Below are 11,014 nucleotides of genomic sequence, written 5' to 3'. Positions count from 1 at the left end.
GCTGCAGTGCGTCCTTATGGGCCTGTCGATCAGAGGGAGTGGTGCACGCGTGCACGTGAGCGTGGTCTCCTCGATGATGGATGCCGGTGATTTGGAGTTTAGGGGTGATTTTGGCACGAGCTCCCGGATACTGGTGGCGGGTAGTACGCTTGTGATGACGTCGCGCCGCGCCATTCAATGCCTGCTGTTTTCTCTCGGTGCGAACTCGACGCTACTGTTACTTGACAACCTCATTGAAGGGGAAATTTACGCAGTCTATTTCTCCTTTGTTGTTGTTGATGATGGCGGGATCATTATAAGGGGAAACACGCTGAGGGGAGCGGAGGAGGACGTTCATTTGGAATCTGCTTTTTTGCTTGAATTTGCTGTTGTGAAGAATGGTGGCTACTTTGGCGTGGAGAACAACACGATGAGCGCAGGCAGTGGCATTTATTTTTATGGGGATACCACTGTGAGCTCCGCGGGGTTGCTGCGAGTGGCAGACTGCATCTTTATTGGTTTCGCACTGTCTTTTGATCCCGCGCTGGTGCATTGGGACGGCTCTTTGACACTCCAGGGCGGTGCGCAGTGGCGTGTGGAGGGCAACGGCGTGAGCGCAGCCTCAGTAATAGATATGCCTAATTCCTTGTACAAAATTCAGCTGTCGGACAGCGGCACTACCGTGGTGCTTGCACACAACCGTCAGGCGGACTCGAGTAAAGCCTTTGCGAAAATTGTTCCATGGAGCACGATTGTCGCGTCACCCGCGCGGTTTGTGGTTGGGTGCAACCTGCAGGGCGATGAGGAGGTGTCGTACGACGGTGTGTTTCCGGAGGGCGTGGTGGTGTTCGGGTGTGGCACATGCAACGACGACGCGGCGTGCTACATGCCCGGGACGGAGTCGGTGGACCGCGGCTCGTGCTCGTGCAGCTGCAAGGACGGATGGCATGGCGCGTCGTGTTTTCCCCTCGAGGTGCCCGACACGGTTGTGCTCCCCTTGCCGGAGAGAGCCGTTGACGGCGACACGAGCTGCGTGGTGAACCAGACGCTGACGAACCTTGCGGTAAAGATGTGGAGGACGCACCACTGCTACGCGGGTGTGACATTCAGCGGCGTGGGCGCTGTGCTGACGTTCTCCCTCAATCGGATGCCGCTGCATCTCCCCATCAACATCACGCTTACTGGGTGCACATTCCTTTACGGGGCTGTGCTGCAGTTTGTTGGGGGTAATGAGGCGTCCGAGTCAGCCGGCGTCCTGATCCGCGTGAGCCAGACGGTGATGCGGTCCTCCGTTGCTTTGTTTGCATTTGCCCTCCCGCAGCACTGCGACATTGCCGTCACGGACGTTGACGCGGTGCAGTTCTCTGAGGTCCGGTTGCCGGAATCTGCGAACAACATGTGGAGCGTTGTGATGCTGAAGAACGTAGTGTTGAGTGCGTCCTCGCTGTTGGTCAGCAGCGTCAAGGCGAATGCACCGAGGCACGGCTTGTTTGGTTTGTACTCGACCGGGACACTGACGCTGGTGGGTGGCAGCTCGCTGTACGTGCGGTATTGCAGCTTCGGTGGGTACACACACCTGTTCTGCGTGCACATTATCGGTGTCAGTGATCACTCTGTTTTTGCGCTGCTCAACAACACAATGGACTCCGGGACAAGCTTCTTGTATCAGAAGCAAAAATTCAGCGTGTCGGATCACGGCGTGCTGCGCGTGGTGGGAAACAGCGGTCCTGTGTCCAACGCCATCTATGCATCTAACTCGTGGACCGTCCAGCGGTCAAGCTGGCTGGATTGGCGCGACAACGACGTGGGAGTGGGTGCGATGTTGTACTACTCCGCCTTTTCTGCTATGAGCATCGGCAACAACAGTGTGGTGACGCTGACGGGCTGCAAGATGGGCTCGACGGGGTTGTCGAGGCCTCTGCTATCGCGTGCTGCCGCCGGCTACCGTTTCGTTGCTGGGTGTCTGACGGTCGCGGGACGTATGGTGACGACGGCGGCAGAGCTGGAAGTGAACGGCATCAACAACGTGACGACGGTTGCGGTGTGCGGTGAGTGCACGAAGGAGGGCGACTGCTTTGCTCCGCTGACGACGTCGGTCATTGACTGCAGGTGCCAGTGCGCTGCTGGAGGGCACGGCGATGTGTGCGTCCCGGTGCCTGTGCCTGCTGGCCCGCCACCGCCGCCGCCGCCGCCAGTGTTGCCCACGCCGCCACCGCCGCCAGTTGGTGAGTGCATCAGCGACATGGTGTACCCCGAGGTTGCGCAGGCTGTGGGCGGCGGGCTGTCGTGGCTGTGCTACCGCAACGTGACGTTCAGCGGGGGCGGCATGAGCCTGACGGTGCTGGTTGGAGCGATGACGGGCGACGTGGCGAATGTCAGGTTTGATGGCTGCACGTGGAGGGACGGCGCCGTGCTGTTGCTGTTGGGCAACGCGCACGCCGCTGTGGGGCCGCTGAACATTGTCGTCATCGGCAACACTTTCCGTGACGCGCTGCTCAGCCCGGTGGGTGTGTTTCCGCCGCGCACGAACATCACGATCAGCGGGAACCGCTTCACGGTCACGAGACTGATCCCTCGGTCAGGTTTGGACCTTAGGAGGCCGTCGTGTGTTGCGTTGAATGGGCTGGCGATCAGCAATGACTCCGCGGTGGTGCTGAGCGGCAATGTGTTTCAGAGCGTGACGGCATCGTCAAGCGCCATTTACGTAGTTGAGTCTTCTCTGAGGGTGTCGTGGCACTCCGTGTTTGCGGTGATGGGCAACACGTTTCATATGGCTGGCGGTGACGGTACGCTGATATATCTTGCAGGGTCTGGACATTTTTTGTCGCTGAGTGTACTGAACAACTCTGCCGTGGTGATCCGAGGCAACGTTGTGACGAGGCCGGTGCGGTACTTCATTTTATTTTTTGGGACCTCACGTGTGGAGTCCCAGTCCGCGGTTGTGTTTCAGGGCAACGACATGCAGGGAAGCTTAGTTGTCCTTTATCCAAGCTACTCCCCCAAAATCTACTACAACTCTTGGCTGCAGTTGAGCGACAACCTCTGCCGCGTGTCCCCATCCAATGCCTTTGCTGTTTTCAACCCCACGGTGAATCTCCGCGACTCCACGTTGTCGGTGTCCGGCAACCAATTCATGTCCAGCACAGGCACGCCGAAAGCGTTACTGATATTCAAAAGGCCCCGAGATCTCACGAACGGAGCGATTGTGGCTGCTTGCAACACTGTGAACGGCGAAGGGGAAGCGAAGTACGGCATTCCGTCCGTGTACAATGCCACCATTCTGACCTGCAGCGATCCATGCACTCTTGCGGCGTCGTGTTTCCCTGCGTACACGACGACGGTCTCGAGTGATGGCTGCGCCTGCACGTGCGCTGAGGGCGGCCATGGCGATGCGTGCCTGCCCGTCGCTGTCCCCGAGCCACCGAACACCGACGGCGCCGACCTTTGCGTGCGAGACGTGCGTGTGGGTTTGGAGGTGAACGTCAGTTTTGGGACGTCGGTGGTGTGCTACGTTGGTGTGACCTTCGCGGCGGACGTCGTGGTGGAAGTGGAGTCGATGACAGGGAGCGTGCGCAACGTGACGCTGGCGAACTGCACGTTTTTGGGCGGTGCGAGCCTGTACGTTTTGGGGTGGCGTTCCGACCCGCCTGCTGGACAGCGCGCCGAAGTGTTGATCAGCGGGCTTGAGTCGCGCTCCGGCGGCGGCGTGCTGGTGGCGAAGCGATACCCGCCGGGCTCGCGCGTCACTGTGGTGGACTCGGTGCTGATCGCAGAGAAGCGTGTTGCGTACCGCGGAGACCACGGCCTTGGCGACGCCTCCGCGTGCCTCGTGGTGCACAGCGTGAATCTGACTGGGAGCGTGCTGACCATTGCGCGCACGCACGTGGCGGCGGTGTTCCGCGACGCTGTTGGCGTGTTGGTGGTTGGCGGCGTGGCGCTGTCGTCGCGCGGTGCGCTGTACGTGGACGGGCTGTTGGTGCAGACGGCGCTGGGACTGTGTGTGTCGGTGGAGGGCGGTGTTGCGGCCAGTGGCGGCTCCGTGGTGGCGTTTGTTAACAGCGACTTCCTGCTGTGCAAGCACGCGGTGTCTGTGCGTGGGGCTGTGAGCGTGTCGGGCTCTATTGTGGCATTTTTGCGGAGCGACTTTTTGTCGGCGGAGGACTACGCGGTGGCGTTTTATTCGACGGTGAGCCTGGGTGGCGGGTCGATGCTGCTGGCGAAGGACAACGTGCACGACGGTGCCTCGAGGGAGATGCTCTACGCCGCTGGCGCCGTGACCGCTGCTGGGAGCACGCTGAGCTTTGTGCGCAACCGAGCGGTGCTGCCGCGGATGCTGTCGCTGAGCCTGTCGCTCTCGGCTGGGGCGCATTTGAGGGTGGCGTGCAACGACGCTGGTGGGCGTGTTCTGTCGACGGCGGAGGAGTACGCAGCGGCTGGTTTTGGCGACGCTGGGAGCATCGACGTTTTTGGGTGCGACGCCTGCGACAGGGACACGCACTGCTACGCGCCCGGGACGGCGTCGGCGAGCATGAGGGACGGTGTGTGCGTGTGCGCGTGCGGCAGCGGCGGGTACGGCGAGGCGTGCGTGCCTGTGGGAGCTCCCGCACTGCCGCCCGCTGTGGGCACTGCGTCGAGTGTGTTTGTCCGCGAGGGCGTGACGGTGCAGTCGGTGTTCGTTGTGCCTGCCGGCGCGAGCGAGGTGACGCTGCGCTACGTTGTGCTGGACGGCGTGAGTCCGGTGCTCTACGTACCGTGGATGGCGCGGGATGGCGTGCGGATCGTTGTGCAGAACGTGTCGCTGCTGAACGGCGCAGTGCTGTACGTGATGGGCGGTGGAGCGTTGCGCGGTGCGGGAGCGGCGGGGAGCGACGAGGGCGGGCCGGTGGAGCTGTCGGTGTGCGACGTGGAGGCGCTGAACGGTGCGCTTGTGCTGACCGGCACGTTCCCTGCGGGGTCCGTGCTGACGGTGGCGGACTCCCTGCTGGTTGCCGCGAGGCCGACGCCGCTTGTGTATCTTCCCGGCTCGCAGTCCTCGCCGTACGCACCGGTGCTGGTGCTGTCGGGCCTGCGGCTCGTGCGGTCCGTGCTGGTTGTGTCTGGCGTTGCTCTCGTGACCGTGATGACTGGTGGGCGGACGGTGATGGTGGACGGCGCCGTGCTGGAGCTTGTCGGTGGCGGTGTTGCGCTGGACGCGGCTGTGCTCGGTGGCGAATATGCGTTGTACGCGAGTGCGCGCGTGGTTGCGTCTGGGGGCGCTGTGCTGCGCGTGTCGGGGAGCCAGGTGTATGCCGCGCATGGGTTGGTGTTCGACAGCGGAGTGGAGGCCAACGCGTCCGCCGTCGTAGTGAACGACAACGTCGGTGCGCTGACGGATGGCGCGCTGCTTGTGCTGCGGGGGTCGGCGTCGTTTTTGTCCGGGTCGTGGCTGTCGGTGCGCGGCAACAGCATCCGCGGCAGGCTCCTGTCGGTGCCGTCGTACCCGCGGAGTGTGGATCTCGTGCAGAGCACGCTGACGCTTTACGGGAACGCCGGCAGTGGGCCTGTCGTGATGGACGGCACCGTTGCGCTCGGGGGCACCGGCCGAAGGTTCGTCGTTGGGTGCCTGACGCTGAACGGGCAGGCGCTGCAGCCGATGGAGTACAGGTCCGCCGGCATCATCGGGAAATTCCACCCCGTGGCGTGCAGCGTGTGCGATGCCGACGTGAGTTGCTTTGCAGCTTCGACGAGGGCGATGTCGGGGTCGTGCGGCTGCCGCTGTGGTGAGGGCGGGTACGGGCGCGACTGCCTGCCGGTGTACCTGCCGCGCGTGGACGGGTGCAACCGCACGTCTGGCATGCCGCTGCTGAGCCACACGGCGACGCTGACGGAGACGCGCAGCCCGACGCCAACGTGGACTTCAACATGGACGCCGAGTCTGGGCAGGACGCAGTACGGGCCGACGGAGACCCTGCAGGTGAAGGAGACGGTGGAGCTGTCGCCCACGCGGACCCCGACGGCATCGGTGAGCAGCACGCTGTGGTGGAGCGACGTGGCGTGCCCGACGCTCGCCGTGACGACGACGGCGGCTGGAGGAGGCCTGACGCAGAATGACATCCGTGGAGGTGGGAGCGCCGTCCCGACGCGGCTGATGGTGGCGCTGCCGCCGCCGTTTCGGTGGGCACGCGACCCGCAGCTCGGCACGCACCTGAGCTTCGTGCCTGTGTCGACGGCGCAGCCGCGCGGGTTTGGTGGTCCGTGGGGAGCGATGCTGAGCAACGCGACGTGGGTGCTCAACGCGACGAATCCGTCCACTGTTCTGGAGCTGGCTGTGCCCGTGCACCGCGGTTACTTCATTGCTGCCGACGAGACGATAGTCATTCGCTGCGACGCTGCGGCGGTGTCCGGCGGCTGCAAGGGTGTGCTGCTTGGGTCCTTCACGATCAGGTCTGACACGCTGCCCGCCGCTGCCAACGCCCTCTCGGCGATCACCGGCGTTGTTGCGGGTGCGGCGGCTGTTGCCGTGGTGGTGACCGGCGGGCTGGGCTCCGTCCTGGAGATGCAGGCACTCGGCGTGTTCGCGAGGATGCCATGCGCCTCGGCGCAGGAGCGTGCGAGCACCGTTGCGCTGCCGTACTTCCTGTCGGTGTTCGCTGCCCGTGACTCGCTGTGGATGGTGGTGGGCAACGCGCTGCTTGCCGCTGTGTTCGGGTGCGTGCACTGCGGTGTGACGGTCGTCTTCCAGCGGTGGCGCGGCGTGGACGCAGCGACTGCGTGGGCTGCGATGCGCTTCCCGAGCCTGACGTACGTTGTGGCGCACGCGATGCACCTCGGCATTTTCTTTGGCTCCGTGCTTGCACTGGCGATGCCCGGCGCCCGCGTGCAGCACCGCGTGATCGGTGTCGTTGGCGTGCTGTACGGTGCGGCATTTCCTGCTGGCGTGTGCTACTTCATTGCCCGCCACGTGGGCGCGAGCTTTACGAGGTACTGGCAGTTTTCGAGGAAGCCGCTGCACGAGCGCCTGCTGTACCCCGTCGGGTATTGGCACCCCGCGGCGCAGCAGTGGATGTACGGCGGCATGCTGGCGAACATGAGGGGCAGCCACGTGTACTGGTGCGTGTTCCAGCTGTTGGTGCTGTGTGTGGTGTGCCTGATTGCTGCTGTGCACCCGCCCGTGGGAGGCTGCCACGTCCAGTACTTCTGCATGGCGGCTGTGCTGCTTGCGGGTGCGGGCGTGGTTGCCTTCACGAACATGATGCGCTCGGCCTTCCTGACGGTGATGCACACTGCGAGCTTTGTGCTCCTTGCGGTGTTGTGCGTGGTGAGTGCGGCCAACCACCTTGCTCCGAGCGACGGCGGTGCGAGGGCGTACGCGGCTATCGTGCTGCTGCTGACCACTGTGCTGCTTGCGGTCGCTGTGTACGGTGTCGTTGTGTGGTACGCGGAGGACCGTCACTGGCAGGAGCTGCGCGAGCCGCAGCGTTGTGGGCTGGAGGCGCTGCTACGCGATGACGAGGAGAGCGACGAGACGCAGAAGCCCCACGACGTGACGTCATCGTCGTACGCCTCAGGCACCACCGTTGCGTTGTCGTACCGACCACCCGCACCGCCGCGGCCCGTGGCCGGTGACATTCGCTCAGACGCCCTGAGTCTTTTTGACCGTGCATCCAGTGCGAGCTGCAGCATTAATTATGTCCCTCTGGACAGGTGAGGATGGTTCGCTGGACGAAAGAGTTATCGCAGTTTCTCATTTTTGGTGTGGAAAGGCTCCGACCCCAACAGTACCGTTACGCGGCGAGACGACACAAAGCCCTCGCAGATGCGGCATAACGTGGATGCGTCTGGCAGGGATCTTTTCTCTTTCCGTTATTTATTGATTGATTGGGTGATTGGTTTGTTGCTTTTATTTTATCGATTATCGACGACAACGGATTATCGAACTATCACGCTAGCCCGGGGCGGATGCGTAACGTGTGTGTGTGCGTGTGTTTTGCGCCCGCCGCTGCAGCACCGAGTATGGGGGCTGCTGCTCTCTCTATTTCATATCTGCTCTCAGTAGTGAGGACGTGCTCGACGATGGTGCTGGTGTGCGGGCCATAGGATGCATTCAGGAAGGCGTTAGGGAAAACAATCGATGAAGCCCTTCTGTGACGTGCCACCTCCTGGAGGTTGTGAGTGTGCGTTGCTGGCTGACATGAGGGAGAGCGTGGGTGCCACGGCTGTGCGGCTGCGCAGCCACCCATCGTGCTCTGCTCGACAGCGTCATTGATTGTTGGTTTTTTTCTATTTTTGTCTGGGTGCTTGCAGTGACTCTCTCTCCTGTTCCACGATGACTGTGTGGGAGGGAATGCCTGTCACTTCTTACACTTCTGATTTTGTGTAGAAAGAACAGCGAGAGAAGGAACGAAGAATTATGCGGAATGATGTATTTCTTTTTGTATGTACATACTGGTGTGTTCTCTTGGATTACTCTGGTGGCTTCCTCCACTTTTTCACTTTTTTTGAAGTTGCTCCACACGTGTCTCGGTGTTTGCTTTAGTACGGCCACACACGGGTAGCTTGAGTCGTGGATAGTTTTCTTTTGTGTTCCATTTTGTGTTATACGCTGACGCGGTCACGTTCGGCAAGCATCCACTCTCCACAGCATGGCGCCCGGTACTTTGGAGTCATCTCAGATGTAACGCCGGCACCACCGCCGTGGCACGCATGGGAGGTAAGATGGAACGCGGGATAGCAAAAGATATTGTGCTGCACATGTGTCTGTTGCATTTGTTCTGTTGAGGTCTTTAGTTTAGAGGAAGAGGGATGGACACTGCACGATTCTGTGGCTTGGGGGAGCTATTGCCCCCTTTTTAGATATATTTTTGGTATGATCCCTGGCCCCACTCGTGTCCGCTCCGATTGCTTCCCCTGAGTGGAGCTGCGCCATGGCCATTATTATTATTATTATTTTGGTTGTTTGCAGGAGGAAAAACACATTGCGAGTGACGAAACCACACTTCATGCATGCGGCGTCCAGGGACGTACGCATTTGAGGTGGAGTGCGCATATGTGGATGTCACGTGAGAAGGAACGGGGGTTGACTGCCCAACCGTCACTCCTTTTCTGGAGAGTGTGCTCCTATTTTTTTTTCTGTCGCCCTTTTGTGTCGGGGCACGGCGGGATTGGACAGCACCGTCCCACGAAGGGCCTTGCACACATACACACTCTGATGCCACCGTCGCCCCCGAATTTGGGAGTAAAACCCAAATTCCTGCTGCGTTTTGCATTAGCGCAATTATTTTCGTTTATTATTGGCTGACGCCATTCTGTCCGGCGTGCCACTTTGATTGGACTGTGTGGGATCGCTCGCCAACGCTATCGAACAAAACAGGCTGAAACATTCGCGTATTTAACAGCCGTCTTGCGCGCACGTATTTTTTTCACTTGTTCTGTTGGTGTGCACTCAAACAGCGAGGAGTCCGGAACTATGCGTGCGTGGAGTTTGTCCTGCCATGTGAACTGCGGGCAGCACCGAGGGGCTGTCACTTTGATTCGGTAGAGTTGTTGTGTCTCCTTGCGGGGCTGGCGGGGAAATTCCATGCAGCCTGCTACTGGTGCTGTGTGCTTAAATGCCACTCCATGCGAATGATTTGGTTTAGCGAGTGAGGGGGATGATTGGGTTTGTGTGCGCTCTGATTGTGTTTGCTGCTTTGTGCGGGCACGCAAGAATTGAGAGGTGAGAAGATGGAGCGGGGCGGTGCATGGCCGCGTCCCAGACTGATGGTGCTCGCCTCGGACAAGGGAAGGGCCGTACTCGTGGAAATGGAAGGAGAACAAATCCACTCGTGACTGCTACGTGAACTGTGAGGTGGAGCGAGTGTGGCGGATTGTCAAGGGCGATCTCACCGAGTGGTTCAGCACTGACGGTGAGCCCTACTTTACGCCTGGGCGGCGTGTGTTGATAGGGACGCCCGGGATCGGGAAGTCGATGGCTGCCGGCTCGTACCTCCTCTACCAGCTGCCGCACTGCGATGTCGAGAAGCTCCAATTTGTTGTCTACAGTTTTGGTGGAAGTACGACGTACGTGTGTGACAAGGCCATCAAGACGGTGACAAGACACGTGGGTGGAGGAGCATCCACGGACGTTTTGTGGGATTGTGGGATTGTGTGATGAAAGGGCATATTTTCTACGACGTGACAGAGAAAGGGACACCGCCAGCGGAATATTTTGTGTCTAGCACCGGATGGGGCATGAGTGTGGTGTCACCCCCAAACGTGGGCAACTGTGATGAATGGGAGACGCAAGTAAAAGCCGAGCGGATCATCGTGAATTGCCCTGACGAGATGGATGTGAAGGCGATGTGTGCATGGATGGAGCGCGATGGGACTACGGATGGGCAGGCGGAGTGCTGGAAGATGGTCGAAGAACGCATGGATAAAGTGGGGCCGATTCCACGTCACATCTTTGATGCGAATAAGTTCGTTGCGCACTCTGCTGCCATTGAGGATGCCTTGGATGGGATCAATTCCCGGGACGGTGAAAGGCACTTTACACATCGGGGAGTGAGGCTGTGGTATTCTGGGGATCCGCCTCAAAAGGTTGTGAGTGTTGTCCGAGCAAGAGGAGAATTCGGTGCTGGGGGATTTCTCAACGCAGCGATATCCGTTTGCCTCGGGCGTCGAATAGCGCACTATTTTGGGGGACGCGATGAGTGATGGGGATTTAGTTCTGTTGCTAGTATTGGGGAAGAGGAATACTCTTTCGTCTGAATGTGTGGAGGGTTTGGCTTGCGCGCATTCATGTTTGGAGTGAGTTTTTCGGTGCATTAGTAGAGGAACTCAAGGAGCTGGGGCCACCAGCACGTCGTGGAGGACAGCACGCAGTGCTGAAGGCGATCCCTGGAGGGCACCCCACCGAGTTGTATGTGGATCGGCTGCAGTGGAATATCATACAAATAGTACTATAAAGCATCGGCTGCCGTGCATACCGGCGGTTGGAAAGTTTTTGCTGGTGGACGCCTTTTTCTTCGTGGACTCAAATCCAATGACGCTGATTGGGTGGCAGCTCGCTGTACGC

General features: G+C 60.2%; 1 protein-coding gene and 1 pseudogene across 1 annotated transcript, besides 2 other annotated features; both read left to right on the top strand.

Moving 5' to 3' along the window:
- Tc00.1047053506111.20 (dispersed gene family protein 1 (DGF-1), putative) lies at nucleotides 1-7,666 on the top strand (the record flags this gene model as incomplete). Its single annotated transcript, XM_801508.1, has 1 exon — nucleotides 1-7,666. A coding segment is annotated over one exon (7,666 nt), but the record flags the coding sequence as incomplete, so codon positions are not given.
- Nucleotides 1-11,014: a sequence feature (areas not merged during assembly with more than two copies in the genome that could not be assigned to a particular haplotype).
- Nucleotides 2,150-2,199: a microsatellite.
- Tc00.1047053506111.10 lies at nucleotides 9,718-11,014 on the top strand (annotated as a pseudogene; the record flags this gene model as incomplete).

Source organism: Trypanosoma cruzi (assembly GCF_000209065.1).
Source record: "Trypanosoma cruzi strain CL Brener chromosome Unknown tcruzi_1047053506111, whole genome shotgun sequence".
Classification (NCBI taxonomy): Eukaryota; Euglenozoa; class Kinetoplastea; order Trypanosomatida; family Trypanosomatidae; genus Trypanosoma; species Trypanosoma cruzi.
Note: the sequence above shows the minus strand (reverse complement) of the source record. Positions and strands in the feature narration are given on the sequence as shown.